Source organism: Python bivittatus, unplaced genomic scaffold, assembly GCF_059951505.1.
Source record: "Python bivittatus isolate LINGU-HERP-01145 unplaced genomic scaffold, Pbiv_v1 ctg000440_np1212, whole genome shotgun sequence".
NCBI lineage: Eukaryota > Metazoa > Chordata > Lepidosauria > Squamata > Pythonidae > Python > Python bivittatus.
In genome coordinates, this window is record NW_028277063.1 from 9,056,959 (window position 1) to 9,079,150 (window position 22,192).

General features: G+C 37.2%; 1 protein-coding gene across 1 annotated transcript; it reads right to left on the reverse strand.

Annotated features, from left to right (window-relative positions):
* Positions 1 to 6,224: 6,224 nt before the first annotated feature.
* On the reverse strand, positions 6,225 to 14,099 carry LOC148215785 (vomeronasal type-2 receptor 26-like). Its single transcript, XM_088142546.1, has 4 exons — positions 13,241 to 14,099; positions 11,620 to 11,847; positions 10,590 to 10,716; positions 6,225 to 7,126 (listed from the first exon to the last, which is right to left on the reverse strand). Exons 1-4 carry the CDS (start codon positions 13,451 to 13,453, stop codon positions 6,225 to 6,227), a joined length of 1,470 nt encoding a protein of 489 aa, XP_087998672.1. The 5' UTR covers positions 13,454 to 14,099.
* Between the last annotated feature and the right edge of the window lie 8,093 nt (positions 14,100 to 22,192).

Below are 22,192 nucleotides of genomic sequence, written 5' to 3' on the forward strand. Positions count from 1 at the left end.
TGAAGATTGTGTCTCTTTTTCATAATGTAACTCTGTTTTCAATCTGAAGCTGAAGAACTACCATCATGTCCTGATCATGGCATTTGCACAGAAGGTGATCAATGAGAATTCCCAAATCTCACCCTGGGGTTCCACATATATGACAGTTATTCCCATGTAAGGATGGCTAATTACAATACTTTGAAGTTTCTTTCCACTTGGAAAAGAACCATTCCTAATTATAGCTGTGAGAAGGCAAAAAAATTGATGGCCCTGGTTGGGGAATTAGACCCCTCTGTCTCCTTCTCTATGGCTACCCTCACAGGCCTCTACAAAATGCCACAGGTAGAAACAATGACTGCTTTACAAAGCTTATCCACTTCCTATATTTATTTTTGTAGAAGACATTGTTCAGGTCAGCTGTTTCATTTGACCTTTGAGTGGTTTGACAGGGTGTGCTCTCTACTTTTTAGTGAAGTAAAGTTAAAATTCACATTTATATAACTGACATTTAAATCAAATATATCAAATACAATCAATATGATGATGTCCTCATATGTTTAAACAATTTTCTATTCTCCCACATTAGCCATGGCTTCTTCCTAGCAAGTCTTCGAGGGCCACATGCAACCTTCCACCCACAAGTTGCTACTTCTCTCCTCTACTCCCAGATGTTACTGCCTACTGTTTTCATGGGAGAAATGTATGCCTGATATCAAAAACTGATGTCTTCTGAATAATTTCACTAAATATAAACAAATTTAAGTTCTTTGATCAATTCATCATACCATATCTTTTTGGCAGAGCGCAGAGACTGAAACTGATGAGAATACTAAACAAATGCTTCCACAAATGGACATCATTTCAAATATCTTGAAGTATCTCCACTCAAAGAAGATGAAGGATTTTCAAAAGTCATTTACAAACAACTTGGAGTGGTTAATTATGTCAAAATTATGCACAAAAGAAGGAATTAATTCATGACAAGTATTGGAGAAAATTCATGTTTCTCTCTCTCCTCTCTCTCTCTCTCTCTCTCTCTCTCTCTCTCTGTATTTGCTCCACTGATGAATGCAAGCACACATCTCCCTTTCTTGTATCGGATGATGCCAAGTGATGTAGTTCAGTACTCAGGAATTGTACAACTTCTTTGGCATTTCCAGTGGACATGGGTTGGGATCATTGCAACAGATGATGATGATGATGGAGAAAAATTTGTTCAGACCTTAACTCCACTGCTTTCTCAGCATGGCATCTGCCCAGCCATTACTGCAAATATACCAACTTTATCTCATTATTTAAACTACATGGACTTATTCATGAAGAAATCACCCAGATCCATTTTATTAACTTCATCTGAAGTTAATGTATTTATGTTATATGCAGAGTCCAGGACTATAGCATGCATTAAATGGTTAATATATATAGATAAGCTAATAGAAGGCAATGAAAATATATCAGTAAATAAAATCTGGATTATGACAGCCCACTGGGATTTCTCATCAGACATATTGCATAAGAATTTTGAAATCCAGTTCTTCCATGGTGCCTTATCTTTTGCAATTCACTCAGATGAAGTGCTGGGATTCACACGTTTTCTGCAGGTTGTAGATCCTCAATCAGATAACAATGACTGATTTATTCAGGTTTTCTGGGAACAGGCATTTGGCTGTTCGCTTTCTGGTAATAATGGAGAAGAATGCACTGGGCAAGAGAAGCTGGGCCATCTGCCAGGGGTTCTTTTTGAAATGAACATGACTTCCCACAGCTACAGAATTTACAATGCCATTTATGTCTTAGCACATGCTTTGCATAAGATCTACAAACCCAGGCCAGAAACAAGAGACAGAGGTCATCTGGCTTCTCTGAATCTGCAACCTTGGCAGGTAATGTTTTATTGTTATTTTGGTTTTGGTCTAATAGAGGATAACTGGCGTATTAAGCAGTAAATACCATCCTCTGTCCAAATAATATCACTTTATAAAAACACTGATGGTTTTATAAGTAGGCTGTTTGTTTTGTATCTCCAGTATTTGTTCCACATTTGCATGGCACATTTTTATTATATTCATTGCTCATGGCACATGGTAACATACTTTCATACTAAGACATGTCAATCTCTATTTGCAATTTCTATTTGCCCTGTGGCTTTTACCTTTTGAATCAGACAACATTTCAAGACTGTTGAATATATAAGTACCTCCTGAATCCACCCCTCCATATATAATATGGAATATTCCTTTCCCTTTACAAAATTGAATTCCAAATCTGATCCCTTGGAACAGGAACTTCCCTACTATTAGATGAAGTGATGAAACTGTTCCACAACTTATATTATAAAGGCAGAGAAGGAATGCTGAAAGAACGTTGATGAGAAATATAGTTGACATTAAGCTTAGCCTGTATGTGCTTAGAAGCTTATTATCTTCAGACAGCAATAGAAGATGCCAGTATCAAATTAAGATTCTACTTCTTGTCTGGTTGCCTCTTGTATATGAGATGGTGGAGATGACAATATTTTGTCCGTCACAGGTAGCAAAGTGTCTTCAGCTATCTCTGCCTTCCCAGGGAAATAGCTGAACACATTGGAAGTCTGTAAAACTGTAGATTTTAAACTTGCATGAATTAACCTTTCATCCCTAAGCAGGGATGAAAACAAGAATAATGTAGGAGAAAAGGTGATTAGAGAAATGTGCCTTTACCTCTGTAGATTCACCCCTTCTTGAGGAGCATCTCGTTCAATAATAGTGCTGGGGATATTGTGTCTTTCAATGAAAATGGTGAATTAACAGCTGGATATGAAATTCTAAACTGGATTACTTTCCCAAACCAATCCTTCTTAAGAGTAACTGTAGGAAAGATGGATCCATGAGACAAAGAACTCATCATTAAAACAGATGCCATCATATGGCATAGTTCATTTAATCAGATGAGATGCAATTTGGGTTCAAAAAATGTCAGGCTAGCTGAGAAATTCTCTTGCAATGACGCTTGACAACCTTGCCCTGTCTTGCTAGGATAATTCCATTCAATAGCACCTGAGAATGATTTATTGTCACCAGCGCTAAGTTTCTCAATCTTTTTACTTCACCAACTCTAAAACACATCAGATGAAAAGAATATTAATCCAAGAAGATAGTTTGGAAAGTTCTCTATCTATTTTGAAAGCATTCCATCCAAATCCTACCTGAAGCCCCTTTCATTTGCTCATACATTATTTCCATCTGTTCATGTCCAATTCCTTTATTTTAAAATGTTTATGCTCTACTTCAGGGAAGTACACATATCTGATAGTCAGGCATGAGCTCAGATGACATTGGGGAAAATTGCAGTGTCTGTGACATCTTTCAGAAAAAATAGAAGAGTTGTTCACATTCTTTCCTTGGTGGGCAGGTGCAACCCCTTTCTCTTTGCAATGAGAACCGCCATCCAGGTTACAGCAGAAGAAAGAAGGAAGGGAAGCCATTTTACTGCTATGATTGTGTTCCATGTGCAGATGGGAAGATTTCAGATCAGATGGGTAGGATGAAATATAATACCAATAATTTACAACTTGATTATCCCATAAAAAGACATCTCCTTGTGCCATTGTATATTCTTAATGCACGTACACACAATTGTTTACAGACATGGACAAGATAGAATAAGTTGGTGTGTCTCTGCATGAATAGAAGTGAAAAAAAGAGAATAATTACAACTAAAAGAAGGCTGAGCAAATGTGGCCTTTTGAAAATCTCTATCCCATTTATCGAATATGAAATATATGTGGCATGTGTTTTAGTGTGTGAAAGTATGTGTAGATAGTTAACTGAATATTGTCTAGGATGTGCATTAGTTCAAAAAAAGAAAATCAGATGGGAGACATGATATAATTTGATCTTCCCCCCAAGTTCCACTTCAGCATGCTATTATATATATTTTAGAACATATTCAAGGCTAGTTTATCTTTAGAAAACATGGAAATAACTGTGTGAAACAGAAAAAGTAATCATCACTAAAGCTTAAAACTAAAGCTTTTGTGGCGTGCAAAAATTCTTCTCTCCATTTTTTCAATTACAAGGTATTTTGTGATACGTGTGTCTTTTCTTGCACGTCAGAAATGTTTTGTACTTGGGGGACATTTATTTATGTATTATTTATTTCCTTGGCTTTCTATCAAAGATGAAGTACAGATTAAATCATGCTGAGGTCCATTCAGTGAAACAAATACAAAATAATTTAGATATACTTAAGAATAGCTTATTCTGGAACTTCTAGTCAACACTAGCATAATTATTGAATCATTCAGAGAAGAATGGAAAATCATCATCATCATCATCATCATCATCATCATCACCTGACTCTCAATGACTCTGGGTGGCTTACAACAATCAAACCAATTACAATAAAATCAATAAAATGTAAAATATGACAATAGAAGATGACAAGCGTGATGAAGTGAGGGGTCCCACTCTTCACCGCCCAAGGCCTGGGTAATGTGCCAGACTCTTCACAAGTCCAACAACAGCAGAGTATATTTGTATATTTCTTTGTATACCATTGTATATTTCTTAATGTATATACAGTACATGGAATTGTTTAGAGAAATTTATTTATTTTTATTTATTATATGTCACATTTATATAGCCGCCAATCTCACACAAAGCAAATGTGGGGACAAGATTGAAAATATTTGTTTGGTTCTGCATGAATAGAAGTGAAAAAAAGAGAATAATTACAACTAGAAGAAGGCTGAGCAAATGTGCCCTTTTGAAAATCTCTATCCCCTTTATCAAATATAAAATATATGTAGCATGTGTTTTAGTGTGTGAAAGTATGGGTAGATAGTTAATTGAATATTGTCTAGGATGTGCATTAGTTCAAAAAAAGAAAATCAGATGGGAGACATGATACTCACAATTTGATCTTCCCCCAAGTTCCACTTCAGCATGCTATTATATATATTTTAGAACATATTCAAGGGATGTTTATCTTTAAAAACATGGATATAACTGTGTGAAACAGAAAAAGTAATCATCACTAAAAGTCAAAACTAAATTAGTGGCATGCAAAAATTCTTCTCTCCACTTTTTCAGTTATTGTGTGTGTATGTGTGTGTACTTTCATGCATGGGTTGGAGAAGGAAAAGAGAAATAACAAACTCTGCTTTATGGTGTACAAAATCAACTGTTGAAAAAACACTTCAAAACATTCAGAATTCTTTTTTATTAAAAACAACCCCCCCCCCTGCAAAATAAGTTGATACTTGGGGATTTCAAAAAGACAGAAAAAATGCTACTTGCATGTGAGAAATGGTTTGCATTTGAAGGATGTTTATTTATTTATTTCCTTGGCTTTCTGCCAAAGATCATCACCATCAACACCCCAGACTTAATAAACAACATCCCAAAATAAACAATACCTCAGACTTAACAATTGTTGATAAGAAGGACAAAAATATCAAAATAGTGGGCATTGCAATACCTGGAGACAGCAGAATAAAAGACAAAGAACTGGAGAAAAATCACAGAATATAAAGACCTGCAAACAGAAGCAGAATGACTACAGTAAAATAAAGCAAAGATGGTATCGGTAGTAATAAATGATTTTTTTTTTTTCAATTCTCCCAGGCATGTTTTCTGTTCATCAACAATTGTATGGCTGTGAGAGCTGGACCATAAAGAAGGCTGAGCGCCAAAGAATTGATGCCTTTGAACTGTGGTGCTGGAGAAGACTCTTGAGAGTCCCCTGGACTGCTAGGAGGTCAAACCAGTCAATCTTAAAGGAAATCAACCCCGATTGCTCATTGGAAGGATCAATAATGAAGCTCAAGCTCGGATACTTTGGTCACCTAATGCGAAGAGAGATCTCTTTGAAAAAGACCCTGATGCTGGGAAAGATTGAAGGCAAAAGGAGAAGAGGACAGCAGAGGATGAGATGGTTAGATAGCATCACTGAAGCAATGAGCATGAAACTGAGCAAACTCCGGGAGGCAATGAAGGACCGGAAGGCCTGGCGCAATATGGTTCATGGGGTCACGAAGAGTTGGACACGACTTAACGACTAAACAACAAACAACAATGTTTTCTGTATCGCTGGAGACAAGGAGTTCAATCAAGGTCCTAGAGTTTTTCCCAGGTTCCTTAAAGGAAGACTAAAATGGAATGAAATATATTCATATAGTACTAACTGTAAGAAACTTTAGGAAGTAGAATGTTATAAAGATGATAAATGAATTGTGTATCAGACCAAACACAAAAAGAGTGTTACTTTTCTTTCCTTATTAAATGTTCCTTTTTGTTCATCTCAGGCCTCAGTAAAATGATATAGCATTTGGGGCAAAAGATACATCCCAGTAAGCCAGCACTGGAGGATAGGATAGAGAAGATCTCCACAGCTACCATGGATTTTCCTTTGGTGCTTAGGTAGGTTGGAACAAAGGACAGCCAAACACTGCAAAAGACCAACATGCTGAAAGTGATAAACTTGGCCTCGTTGAAACTGTTGGGCAACTTCCTGGCTTGGAAAGCCACATTAAAGCTGACACTAGCCAGGAAACCCATGTAACCTAGGACACAGTAAAACATGATCACTGAGCCCTCGTTGCATTCCATTATGATTTCCCCCTTCAGTGAGTGCAGGTCTGTATCTGGGAAAGGAGGAGATGTACTTAGCCACATTATGCAAATTCCCACCTGGATGAAGGAACCCAAAAGGACAATAGAATTGGCCAGTCCTTTCCCTACCCATTTCCTCATCCCAGAGCCTGGTTTGGTTGCCATGAAGGCCAGAATCACAGTCATGGTTTTTGCCAATACAGACGAAAGGGCCACTGAGAAGATGATGCCAAAAGTCATTTGCTGGAGAAGGCAGGTCATCTTTTCAGGCCTTCCGATAAAGAGGAAGGAGCAGAGGAAGCAGAAGAGAAGGGAGAGAAGGAGGATACAAGTGAGACTCTGGTTGTTGGCTTTGACAATTGGAGTCTCTCGATGCATCCAAAAGATTCCAAGCACAAAGGTTGTAATCACAGAGAAAACAATAGCCAAGATTATAAAGAGGATTCCTAAAGGCTCTTCATAAGAGAGATAGATCAATACTTTGGGAATACATTGATTGTGGATCTTGTTGGAATACTGATCTTCTGGACATTTCATACAGGCATCCATATCTGGAAAAAGAAAAAAAGTTCTTTTTAAATATATCAAAATTTATATCAGTCTATAGAACAGCCATTGGTACCCATTATGTATTTAGTGAAGATAGAATAGGAATTCTTCTTTTTCAATGAAAATAGATGTGGCAATCTCATCCTTTAAATTCAAAGCTGAGATATTCATTAGTGTGATAGGATTCCAATGTTATGGATATATATATAAGGTCTTTTGAAGAGATTTGTTTACATTTTCTCTGCCTCCGAAATCAGTGAGAATTTTGTGAAACTCATAGGAATCTAGTACAATTATAAAGTTATTCTATGCCTTTGAAAAATAGTAATGGTATATTCCATTAAAATCTACATTTTTGTTTTCTTTTGTTTTCTGTTCTTTTTGAGGGAGAATCAACAATAATGAATCCAATTTCTTGCATACAAGGTCTTATACATTCTGGTAGAAATGTATTTATAGACCTTGGGGGGAAGGAAAACAGAGGGTATTGACTGAAAATAAGAAGCAAAGGATAATCTCTAATTAGCTCAAGACATTTCTTTTACTTTTTCTCAAAGTATTTTCTCAAAAGTAAATTAAGTACACAGTGAAGGTGATGAATAGATTTAGGGGATTAGATATGGTAGACAGAGTGCCTGAAGAACTATGGATGGGGGTCCATAACACTGTACAGGAGGCAGCAACTAAAACCATCCCAGAGAAAAAGAAATGCAAGAGAGCAAAATGGCTCTCTGATGAGGCTTTACAAGAGCTGTGGAAAGAAGGAATGCAAAAATTAAGGGTGAAAGGGAAAGATATAACCAACTGAATGCAGATTTCCAGAGAATATCAAGGAGAGATAAGAAGGCCTTCTTAAATGAACAATGCAAAGAAATTGGGGAAAACAATGGAATGGGGAAGACTAGAGATCTCTTCAAGAAAAATGGAGATATCAAAGGAACGTTTAGTGCAAAGATGGGCATGATAAAGGACAAAAAAGGCAGGGACCTAACAGAAGCAGAAGAGATTAAGAAGAGGTGGCAAGAATACACAGAAGAACTATACAAGAAAGATCTTAATGTCCCTGATGTCCACGCTGGTGTGATCACTGACCTTGAGCCGGACATCCTAGAGAGTGAAATCAAGTGGGTCTTAGGAAGCATTACTAAGAACAAAGCTAGCAGAGATGACAGTATTCCAGCTGAGTTATTTAAAATATTAAAAGATGATGCTGTTAAAGTGCTGCACTCAATATGCCAGCAAGTTGGGAAAACACAACAGTGGCCACAGGATTGGAAAAGTTCGGTTTACATTCCAGTTCCAAAGAAGGGCAATGCCAAAGAATGCTCAAACTACTGCAAAATTGCGCTCATTTCACATGCTAGCAAGGCTATGCTCAAAATCCTACAAGCTAGGCTTCAGCAGTATTTGAACCGAGAACTACTGGATGTACAAACTTTTGAAGAGGCAGAGGAACTAGAGAGCAAATTGCCAAGATTCACTGGATCATGGAGAAAGCATGAGAGTTCCAGAAAAACATCTACTTCTGCTTCATTGACTATGCAAAAGCCTTTGATTGTGTGGATCACAACAAACTGTGGCAAATTCTTAAAGAGGTGGGGGTAACAGACCACCTTACCTGCCTCCTGAGAAATCTGTATGCAGGCCAAGAAGCAACACTTAGAACCGGTCATGGAACAACTGATTGGTTCAAAATAGGGAAAGGAGTAGAACAAGGCTGTATACTGTCACCCTGCTTATTTAACCTATATGCAGAGTACATCAAGCCAGAGTTAAGACTGCAGGGAGAAACATCAACAACCTCAGATATGCAGACGATACCACCCTAATGGCAGAAAGTGAAGAAGAACTAAAGAGCCTCTTGATGAGGGTGAAAGAGGAGAGTGCAAAAGCTGGCTTGAAACTCAACATTAAAAAAACTAAGATCACGGCATCTGGCCCCATCAATTCCTGGCAAATAGAAGGGGTAGAAATGGAAGCAGTAACAGACTTCATTTATTTGGGCTCCAAGATCACCGCAGATGGAGACTGCAGCCATGAAATTAAAAGACACTCGCTCCTTGGAAGGAAAGCTATGGCAAACCTAGACAGCATATTAAAAAGCGGAGACATCACCTTGCCGACAAAGATCCGCATAATCAAAGTTATGGTTTTTCCAGTAGTAATGTATGGCTGTGAGAGCTGGACCATAAAGAAGGTTGAGTGCCAAAGAATTGATGCCTTTGAACTGTGGTGGTGTAGAAGACTCTTAAGAGTCCCTTGGACTGCTAGGAGGTCAAACCAGTCAATCTGAAATGAAATCAACCCTGACTGCTCATTGGAAGGATTGATAATGAAGCTCAAGCTCAGATACTTTGGTCATCTAATACGAAGAGAGGAGTCTTTGAAAAAGACCCTGATGCTGGGAAAGATTGAAGGCAAAAGGAGAAGAGGACGGCAGAGGATGAGATGGTTAGATAGCATCACTGAAGCAATGAGCATGAAACTGAGCAAACTCAGGGAGGCAGTGAGGGACAGGAAGGCCTGGCGCAATATGGTTCATGGGGTCACGAAGAGTTAGACATGACTTAACGACTGAACAACAACAACAACAAAATAGTACTTTTCTCATGATATCACCAAACTCTCAGTAAAACATAGGTGTATCCCTAGGATCAACATGACATTAAATCAGAACAAGAATGTAATTGATATTACTGTTTTCTGTCCTGTTTGGTCATTTCAACAATGAGGTGTTTATTAATAGATTCTTTATATACCATCTCAGTTTGTACCAGCAGCATTTACTTATTCAGAGACATGGAAATTTTTAGAAATAAATATTATATCAATAGATCAATTTGATATGCAAATTTTTAAAAAATAGATGGGACGAATAATTGGAGAATCCTATTTTGGAATAGGAAAATGGAAAACAATCTTAACAACAGTATTAAAAAATTGAATGGATCAAAATGCATTTGTATTGAAAAAGAAAGATTAAGCCCTCCTGTTGTTGGACCTAAATATCCATTGCATGGGATCTGATAGCTGAACAATAGAAATAGATTACCCATCCTTTACTTTTTGCCTAGATACTACTCCTTGGACATTGGAAGGATAAATATATGGCCCAAATTGATCAGTGCATTGAAAACCTAGACCTATCTATGAATTCTGTTAAAATTCATTTATATAGGGGTGATTCCAATACAATAGGGTCATCATAAACAACTCTTCTTTATCACTTTACTTACATATATACATTTGTAAAAAGTGGATGGATGGATGGATGGATGGATGGATGGATGGATGGATGGATAGATAGATAGATGATACAGTAGATAGATAGCTATTCCTCTCTTTTCCCTCATTTTTCTTTTTCTTTATTTTTGCTGTTGTTCATGTTGTACTTAAATAACTAAGGGCACTGACCTGGAGTTTTGCTAGTCAGTTAGCCAAAATACTCACCTTTCTTTCTCCTACCTATTTTGTCAGAGATCTGCCCTTCTGGACATGGTGCACAATCATAGCAGCAAAACTTCTCCCCCTCCTTCTTCTTTCTGCTGTAGCCTGGATAGCAGTGGTCATTGCACACAGAGAGAGGCAGCACCTAGACAGAAACAGGTACGAGAGAAACAGGCAATAAAACACCTGCATCAATAGAGCTTTCCCAAGCAAGGAACCCAAACTGGGTTGAGTAAGCAGAAGATGTAAATGAGGAAAATGAAATTAATGGGAGGGAATTGAGATAGGCTTGTTTGGAGGTTCTAGCAGGACAGGGCATATGGTACACCCCTGACGAAAGATCAGAACACTCCTTATGTCTGAGATGGTCGTCCTCTCCCTCTGAGCATGCAGCTTCAGGAGGGACCCACATGGAGTGGTGGGAGGGGAAGGGGACACCTGCCTAGCCAGTCAGTTCAGCCAAATCAACCCTGGCAATCAATGGAGTGACAAGTATCATGGCCTCATATCATACCGTCATATCAGGGATGTATAACATAACTCAAGGATGGGCTGACTAATGTTAACAAACCAATCCTAGATGGGTTTCCCATGCACCTCAAGATGGACAGTTTGGAGACTCTTGAAATACACATTATTTGTTCAGTTAAGAATGGAAGTAATGCTTTTACAGGTTCTGATGTGTATTTGAATTATTCCTAATGTGTTCTTTGTGTTATGTTTTTTCCAAAAATGGGTTTAAAGCCGATTCAAACTTTGCCCTCCAGGTTCTTCTGGTGGGGCCAAATGTTTCAATTCATAGCATGAATATGACACTAGCTATGTTGGCAATCCGTATGTCCCAGGTACAATTGGAAGCATTAAACCTGCCAAGGACAGGTTCTTTTTAATACTCAATTGCTTATATAGAGAATATAATACCTCATCACCTGAAAGACTCCAGAAATGCCAAAGTACCACATTCTTCCATTATTGCCATGTATTTCAAAATTGTTCTGAAGGATGCTTTGCCTTCGGCTTTAGTTAAGAATTTGAAGCTTCCTCTCACCTGGTTAAAACTTCTGTGCCATACAGTTTGATTGTCATTAAGAGTTAATTCTCTGCCTGGTGGAGCCTGAGGTTCCAAAGTTCCAACCTTGACTCGAGCAAAGGAATTATTGGGGAAAGTGATCCAGTTAACAACATCAAAACCGGTCAATAATTCTCCGTTTTCATCAAAACTAATAGGGTCTCCCATACTGTTGTTAAATACGATGCTTTTCAAGAAAGAGTGAAACTATATTTTTTAAAAAATGAAAAAATAACAGCAAGGCTTTGAAGTCACAACAACTGCGTAAAACTATTTTAAAGTGGACTATCCTACATTGAAAAATACAAAAATAGGGTATCATAGATAATACATAGTTCAAAATCATATATCTCTCTCAGCTCATACAGATTGGATTCATACAGTAAATGAGCATTATTGCTATAGATTTAGAATATAGGTTTCACTCTACCACTCTTTAACATGTTAGTCCCTTTTCTCAAAATACTGAATGCAGGTATTATCTTCAAGAAGGAGATGTAATTCAGGTTTTGAACAAGGACCGCCTCAAAGCTCTTTTACAAAGAAGGGCCTTATCAGTTTATAGTGAAAATGAACAGTCATGTTGATCTTAATGCTTCTCCTTTGCAACCACTCCTTGTCCTTCATTAAGATGTGCAAAACCCAACCTATTCTTCCTTTTGTAAATGGAGAAAGACTCCACCCTCAGCTGCTACTCATCTGTCACTTGGAAAGCTGGAAAAGCTTAAAAGAAGAGATTAGAAACAACTGGGATACTTAAGGAAGGCAGTGCAGGCTATATCTACAAGCAAATCACGAGGTCTCTTTTGACTTAGTGAAGACAGTTGCATGAACATCATATGTACCAGCCAAAGGATTAACCTCCCAGCTTCTCTGCTTCAAGGTCAATCTCTACAAGCCATGTTGAGTAGATCATATACCAGTTATACTAAGTGTTGTGACAAATATCTGTTCCAAGAATTTTCAGGGGCATGAGGGAAATTGACTCACAAAGATTGGTCTAATTATGAGACCTGCAGCTTAAGGGCTGCATAGAATCTTAATGTACCCTACAATGGACACTCAGATAGTGTTGCTGAAATTTCAGGACAAAGTGACCAATATTGATTGGCATGGAAGAGGCATCTACAGTGGCTAACACATCTAGAACCATAGAAGACAAGGTTTTTCTTTTTCTGCATTCTGAACATCTAAAATAGCACCTAAATAAGGCTTTATATATTACTCCCTTCCACTTCCACAACAGAACTGCATTATCAGCCTGATTCTTTAGGGCTTTTGGAAGCCAACACAAATTAATATGAAAAAGTACAGTTCTTAACAAAATCAATATAGCTGACTTTGGATTAAGATTTCGCACCCAGTCAAATCTCTAAAATAAAGGACCACTTCCTGCTACACCACAGAAAAACTACACCATACATTAAAATACTTCTTATATTGTTTTATTTTATCTTCTTCCAATTGGTTAAGCAATGTCACTGCTAATTGCATTACAGTGTTATGTAGCATTATTTGTAATAGCATTCTCGATAGTCAGAATCACATTCACTGCCATATGAATGCACAAGGTTTCTCTATTAGAAATACAATAAAGTACCTGCCATGGCTTTAAATAATGAAATCCCAATCTCCCTGCACCCATTAATCTTCTACCTCTGGATCTGGACTTGAGTAAGACATGCAAGGAATGTGCAATGATATAGACTGCATTGTAGATGTTATAACTATGACCACTCATGTTCATTTCAAAAAATGTACTAGGCAGATTCTCTAACTTCTCATCCAGTGCACAATAATTGGTTATCTTCATTTACCCCAGAAATGTGTAATGGGCAGTCAAATGCCTGTTCCCAAAAATTCCCAATGAAATTGTCTTCTTTTGCCCAGGATGGCCTCAGATTGTGCACAAATTCTTGGAATCCAGGTGGTTCTTTTGAGCGAACTGCAAATGAAAGGGCACCATGTAAACTCTGTATATTCCAAAGCCTCTGAACGGACAATGAGTCAAAATTCCAATGGGATGTAACAATCCACACTTTACCCAGAGTGGGTAATGAAGTAAAACTTGCTATAAAGATTATAACTCTCAAATTTTTCATGGATGGAGGTGCTCCATATACAAAGCATACACGGACTTTTTGATCCATGAAAAGTTGTCCATGAAAAGTTGCCCTTTCCTCTAAAAGGAAGTGGATATATTCATCCATATAAGTCTTCTTTGGTGTCCTAAGTATGAAAGCATAACAAATGTTGTTTTGGGAAAGCAATGGTACAATTTTCTGTAAAAACATATCCCCATAATCATCATCCACAGCCAAGAGCCCAATCCATGTCCATCCAAAATGCTGAAGTAATCGGATAACTCCAGTATATTGATGGACTTCATTTGGTACCATCTGGTACAAAAATGGAAATACATTTTTGTCATCATGTACTGGGGAAAATGTTCCATAAGCAAGCTGAAAGGAAATATAGCAAATAATTAGAATCATTAAGAGAGAATACTAAATGATATCCATCTTCCTCATTACTTAAGGAGAATTTGAGCATTTAAGTGTTGCTGGAAATTATTCAGTGACCGCACTTCCCTGCAACATTATATCAGTTACCAAGGTTGACTGCATCTTTCTATTTGTTCATTTTAACTGATTGGGAAAACACTTGAAACAGAACACTAGATCCAAAGTCAGGCATTTATGATCTGGAAACGGGTCTTCTTCTTTGACCCCCTGAAGGGAGTCAAGCAGCAGGTAGAAGAAATAGAGCATTTTCTATGATGACCCAACCTGTTTTGAACTCAGTGCCAACAGATGTTTGAAAATCTTCAATTCTTTTTTCGTGACTGCAAAGAGTCCTCTGTTTTTAAATGTGTAATTATCCCTATAGTTATTCATATTATATTTATTGAATATACTGTAATCTTTAGTTCTAGACTGTCTCGTGTCAAAGTTTTAACTCTAAAAACTGGCCCAAAGTCCTTTAAGAGTGGAAGGATTAAAAGAAATTTGGGATTTCTAGGGATCCATCACAAGGGCCTACCTGTGGAATCTTGTAGTTGGCAAGAACAGTGGCCATGATGGATGAGGCTTCTGTGAAACGTCCTCCAATGGCAGCAATAAACATTTTCTTTGAATCACAGGTAAAGTTGGGAACAAACCTCTGGTGTGTAGAAAGTAGGCTCAAGGTCGCCTTATAGGTTATCCTTGCCATGAAGTAGTTGTTCAAAATGTGGAAACCCAATGTGATGTTTGGTAAGAGTTTGGGATCCTTGTTGATCTCTTTGGCAACAAACACCAAAGCAAGGATTTGCTGATAGTCCTTTAGCACAGATCTGCAATAAAAACTACCAACTTTATTAAATACGATAAAAAGTGCTTTTTTATACTCCTATCCTTTTTTACATCTAGGATACTCTAAGCTATAAAGCAGAAGGCCATGATGTTGAAAGGAGACCAAGGAACCAGCCTTACCATTCCCTGGGAGACTAGAACCTCCGACTGAAGCTGCTGAAAGCCAGAAGGTGTGAAGGAGACCCCAAAATATGCAATGTCCTCCACCCTCCAAATAGCCTATGGTCTTCAAAAGGGTTGCTACCTCTTGTCCCCTTGCTAGTGTTCGAGAAAAAGCTGAATGCCAGTTCAGATGGGTGTTTGAAGGGACTGGGAGAAAGCAAAGCTTGTTCCTGCCTTGAGGTGACAAAATAATGCGGACCAGTCCAAAGAGAAGGAAAGGTGGCTTTTTTTAATCTCTTGAATAACTTATCTTTGGAAAGAAACAGATTACGCTCCAAAACTGACATATCAATTAATTAATTTAAACAATATTAAATTCCTCTTAAAGAGGCAGACAGTGTGGTTTGAGTCTGTTTCCAAAGGTTGCTCTTCTTATGTAATATGTAGCGTTCTTTTAGAATCTTCTTTCCTTGCCTCAGAGAATATTAATTATTTGATAGTAATTTACTTCCCACATTGTGTTAAGATGTTGTATGCTTTAGCTATGATCTTCTCAGAGTCCTATAATTGGTAGATTGACAAATGTCAATCTTAAACTACAGGTCTTAACAGGCCTTAAACTATTACAAACGGTTTATGAATCCCAAAGACTGCTTTCAGAAAACATAGAAGTGAAAATTAGAGGAATCATATATGGATTTAGTGCAGTGTATTAAGCCACATGGAGTTTTCTACTCAATAGCCCTACTTGAAAGAGAGAGCAAACTAATTAACAGAAAATTCCCAATGACATTGGGGTTATGAAAATTTTTAGACTTATCACTTTCTGATCCTGTTGCTTAACTATTTTTCCCCAATTGTTTTGCATTCAGGGGTCTGAAGAGAGAAAAAAATAGAATTTCTTACACTACTTCATTGATCACCATCCGAGAAGGCTCTTCTGTGAAGGAAGGGCTGTTGTGAAAGAAGAAGGCTTGAGTGGCAATTGCCCCAATGATAACATTTCCTGGCTGAGCAAATTGATGGGGTATAGGAAGTGGGTCATCAGGTATGGAACAATTGATGGCATCTGTCTTGCCTATAATGTAGAACAGGAACACAAGGAGCATCACTGGTATCACTCCCATCCTATTTCTGACAATTCCCATCCAGAGTAAGACATTCCTATACAGAAAAATATCCTGTCTCCACAACATTAAACTGCAAGAAATCATTTTTGACTATCCTTACTGTATATATAGACTGTTGCCACAGTACTAGAATATGTTCTCCAAACAGATTCCAATTTTTTGACTGTTAGTTTTCATTCTCTTTGCATACATGTGTGGTTTGTCTCAGCTTTCAGCTGCTTTCAGTGTTTAATGTGCTATAAATGAATGCCATTAGTAAAAGAAAGATTTTATGTTTGAGTAGGTACTTTGAGATTCTCACTTCTTTGTTTGGAAGAGAAAAGTGGGATGATTTTTCTCATTGTCATTCAATTAAATTAATAAAACTCTGCCCTGATTGCCATGTTTTACTGTTAATAAATCTTCCATTTGTTCACATTCTCTTCTGTAATCTCTCCATGTGGTAAAGATAAATTCCTTTATTTAAAAGGGATCTAGGCAAAGAGCCCACAGAGAGGCAGCGTATTTCTTAGTGTGTGTCTTGCAAAGTACATCTTCCAATTTATCACAATGAGAATGAAAAATGTGAGAGGGGAAATAGGAAAAGAAAAAAAGAAAAGAAAAAAATTACAGAGACTATTGCAGAATGAACAGGAGATTAAAAGGCCTAAAATATCATATGAAGATTAGAATGGAAAGGCTTCAAATGACAGCTCTCTATTACACTGTATTCCAAATGGTATTTTAAAGATAGGTATAATCACTCCTATTAATAGTCTGACTTCTAAAAATTGATAGAGTGTAATATCATCTGTAATTCTTAAGAAACAACCTGTAATTTTGACAATGATTGGGAAAATAATCCAGTCCTCTCCAACTCTCAGTATTTGGCACATCTCTCCTGAGAAAAGGGCCTGAAGTGTGTATTTAATGACTGTGATTTCCTTTGACTTTTGATTTGATGAAAATGCCATAAGCCTTTTTTTCATCAAATTTCCTGACAAATATACAAGTCAGCCTTCAGACAGTAGAAACTAGTGATTAAAATTGAAATGTAATTACTACTGTAATATTATTTAACCAGTCATTCTCCTGACAATGAGACCAAACTATTCTTTTCATTGGCTCTAAAGTTACTTGGTTTTCCAATAATGGCACCATTGCGTTTGACTCAAGCTGAACTCCTGGTGACTAAATGGATGTCTTCCTGGAGCTTTACCCAAAGGATTGAGATTGGCTACCTCCAGGATTAATTTTATTTCCCAGTCTACCCTACAGCCCTATGATTCCTGGTGCTCTCCCATCTAACAACTAACATGGCCCAACCCTGATTAGCTTCCAAGTCCAGGCAAAAGTAGTCAGGACAATGGAATCTTCATATCTTTCTTCTTTATATGTGTTTCTCATAGACAAATTACATCATATTTCAATTTATTCAGATAGTGAAAAACTTTTTTTTCCTTTTCTGTGGAGTGTTTGCCCCATTTATATTCCATGTAACACACTTCAAAGCCATCTTTATGCAGATGATATTTGATAAATAAAAATTTGGGACAAGAATTTGTTTCAGCTAACTTGAAGCAATTAAACAGACTTGTTCTATATGTTAAAAATCACCTGAAACCACATTTGTTGTTAACAGATGATCATGGTAGATATGTAGTTGTTGAAGTGGAGATATATGGACTTAAAATAATTGTTGTGGAAATATATGCTCCAAACGATGACAAGAGCAATTTTTTTATGCAGCTTTTGAATGAATTGTCAGTTTCTCATACCAGAGTTGGTGTTTGATGGGAGATTGGAATGGAGTTGCCTCACCATTGATTGACAGGACATCTGAAAAGCAAATTAAAAGCAAGCAAGGAAAATTACCAAAGTCTTTTTTTGATTGAATGGATAATTTTGCATTGGTGGATTCATGGAAATATAAAAATGGACTGGCAAAAGATTTTACTTTTTATTCAGAGAGACATAAATTTTTTCCAAGAATTGATATGGGTTCCAATGGACTTGGCAAATAAAATTTCTGCACTGGATATTTTACCAAAGACTTTTTCTGATCATAATCCTGTAAGCATGATAATTAGAAAATTTACTAGGACTTTTGGGTGGAGATTGAATAAATCTATTTTGCAAAAAGAAAATGTTGTGGAGGACTGTAAAAGGTAATTAAAGGACTTTTTTGAGATTAATTTAGATAAAGATGTAGATTTAAAAACAGTGTGGGACACTAGTAAAGCAGTTATGAGGGGAAATTTCATTTATTATAATTGCATTCTTAAGAAAAAGTCTCAACAAAAATTACAAATGGTCTTAGATCAGATTAAACTGAAGGAGAAGGAGCTGAAGAAAAAACCATCTGATAGTAATACTGTCTGTCAACTTAAGTTTTTACACCAACAAGTTTCAATGTTGACTGTGAAAGAAATTGAAATAAAATTAAGATATGCTAAACAGAGGCATTTTGAATTTGCTAATAAACCAGGAAGATGGTTAGCATACAAATTAAAGAAAGAGAGAGAGAGAAGAAAATGATTTCTAAAATTCAGCAAGGAAATAGAATTAGAATTATTGGACAATGAAAAGATCAAAAAAGCATTTCATAACTTCTTTTCTAATTTATATAAAAAACAAGAAATTTCTTTGGAAAAGGTTGATGAATATCTGAATAAGCAAAATTTACCAAAACTTTCACAGTCACAGAAATTAATATTGAACAGTCCTATAACTACTTTTGAAATAGCTGAAGCTATAAAGAGAATGAAATTGGGAAAAGCACCAGGACCTGATGGACTACCCGCCATATATTATAAATGTTTTGAAGATGAGATTCTTTTACCTTTTAAAAGATTGATGAACTCTATTTTGCTAGGTGCGGTAATGCCTGATTCATGGAAGGAAGCCAACATTGCGCTTCTACCTAAAGAAGGACAGGATCCTCTTTTAATTAAGAACTATAGACCAATTTCACTGTTGAACAATGATTGAGATTGCTGGGTGACATAATCTGTCATCATGGGATGAGGTATCATCAGTATGCTAATGATACTCAATTATACATCTCCATCCCAGGTGAGGTAAGTGATCCTGTGACTGCCCTCTCGTGGTGCCTGGAGGCTGTAAGGGTCTGGATGGGGCATGACAGGCTTCAGCTGAACAGAGTGGCTGTGGGTTAATGGCTCCTCTGTATCCGGGACTTTGTCATCGGTGGTGCTGGATAGAGTAACATTGCCCCAGACAGACCCAGTGTATATCTGGGGGTCCTCGACTCACGGCTCCTGCTCAAAAAGCAGGTGACAGCCGTGGCCAGGAGGGCTTTTGCACAACTTCAGGTCGTGCACCAGTTACACCCTTTCCTGGATTGGGATACCCTTCGAACGGTCACTCATGCCCTTGTTATCTCCCAGATAGACCACTCTAATGCACTCTACATGGGGGCTACACTTGAAGAGTATCCGGAAGCTTCAGATGGTCCAGAATTTAGCCACGTGAGCTATTTTTGGGGCCCGAAGGACCCATATAAAAGCACTGCTTTGCAAGCTGCATTGGGTACCAGTTTGGTTCTGGGTCCAATTCAAGGTGTTGGTTATCACCTTTAAAGGCCTACATGGCATGGGACCAGGTTACCTGAGGGACCGCCTCTCCCCCATCCCACCCGATCACATAGAGAGGGCATGCTCTGGACCCCTTCACCAAAAGAACTCCGATTAGCGGGGTCCAGAAGACGGGCCTTCTCTGCTGTAGCCCCCGCCCTTTGGAATATCTTGCCCCTGGAGGTGAGATTGGCCCCCTCACTCCTGGCCTTTCGGAGGGATCTGAAGACCTGGCTCTGCCATCTGGCCTGGGGCGAGGAAGGGGATCATCAAGTGTGGTGTTGTCTAGTCCCTTAGTGGTCTGGTGTTGCTGCCTTGAACCATCGGCCTCCTGGATTTTTTCCCTTTTATTTTTGTGAATGTGAATTGTTATAGGTTTTAATTGTATATTTATTTATTGTTTTAATGTGTTGTGAGCTGCCTAGAGTCCCCCATTGGGGGGAGATTGGCAGGGGGCAAATTTAATTAATAAATAAATAAATTCTAAAATACTTGCTTCAGTGTTGGCAGAAAGGTTAAAAAAAATCTTGCAGTAATTTATTCACCATGACCAATGTGGATTTCTGCCTAAAAGACAATTAAGAGATAATGTCAGAGTTGTGCTGGACATTATAGAATATCTACAACACCATAATGAATGTCAGACGGCTCTTATTTTTTTGGATGCAGAGAAAGCTTTTGATAATTTGAATTGGATGTTTATGCTTAAAGTTTTGGAAAGTATGGACTTTGTTGAACATTTTGTACAGGGAATAAAGTCAATTTATACACCTCAGAAGACTAGAATTATTGTCAATGAAGAATTAACTGAATCATATCATATACAAAAAGGAACAAGACAAGGTTGCCCATTATCGCCTTTGCTCTTTATTTTAGTTTTTGAAGTTCTTAATAGAGACATTAGAAGGGAAGAACAAATAAAGAACTTAAAGATTAAACAAGAGGTTTTTAAACTGAGAGCTTTTGCTGATGATTTAGTTTTAATACTACAAGACCTCTGGAATTTGCTGAGCAGTCAATGAAAAAACTGAAGGAATTTGGCTCACTGGCAGGTTTTAAAGTAAATAAACAAAAAACAAAAATGTTAATTAAAAATATGACCCTGCCTAATCAAGATCTGTTGATGAGCAAGAGGGGTTTCAGGACTGAAAAAAAGATGAGATATCTGGGGGTGATTCTTTCAACTAAAAATGGTGTGTTGTTTCAAAGTAACTATGGTAAAATCTGGGATGAAGTGAAAAAAGATTTGGGAAGATGGGAAAAATTACAATTGTCTCTCATGGGGAGAATCTCTGTGATTAAAATGAATGTTTTGCCTAGGATGCTGTTTCTTTTCCAGACTATACTGGTCCTGACTACAGATTTTCCATTTACATAGTGGCAGAGAGATATATCTAAGTTCATTTGGCAAGGCAAAAAACCGAGAATTAAATATAAATTGTTACAAGATGCCAAAGAACAAGGAGGTTTGGGTCTGCCTAATTTAAAATTGTATTTTGATGCTTCTTGTTTGCTTTGGATGAAGGAGTGGATAACCTTGGAGAATAAAGAATTATTACAACTTGAAGGTCATGAATTAAGACTCGGGTGGCATACCTATTTGTGCTATGATAAAGTTAAAGTTAATAAGAATTTTAAAAACCATTATATTAGGAATGCCTTACTGTGGATTTGGAACAAATATAAGGTAAGACTGTCTCCTAATGTACCTTTGTGGTTGTCACCTCAGGAAGCATTTATTAGAAGAGAAAATATGGGAGAAAGGAAGTGGTTAAAATATAAACATTTGTTAAATTTTGAGGAGGGTGAACCAACTTTTAAAACAAGAGAACAGTTAGAATCAGAAGGCTTTATATGCCATTGGTTTACTTATATGCGATTGCTTGAATGTTTTAAGCTGGATAAAAAGAACTATAGATTTGTTAATGAAACTTCTTACCTTGAGACTCAACTTTGTACAAATGATGAACATGTTATTGCTAAGATGTATAAGATGTGGTTACAGATGAATTTAGAAGATGAACAAGTCAAGGAATGTATGATTAAATGGGCCAAAACCTTTGGATACAATGTCATGTTGGAACAATGGGAAAATATGTGGAACAATGGGAAAATATGTGGAAACAAAGGTTTTAAATTTATGTTGAATTATAATTTAAAAGAATTTTTTTATAAAATGATGTACCGCTGGTATTTAGCTCCTGATAAGTTATCAAAAATGTATACTGGTATAACAAATGTTTGTTCACTGGTGAAGGAACCTTTTATCATCTTTGATGGACCTGTGAAAAGGCTAAAAAAAAATGGGACCAGATATGTACTGCTATTCAAAAGATTCTTAAAGTGAGCATTCAAAAAAACACCAGAATTGTTCCTATTGGGTTTGATGGAG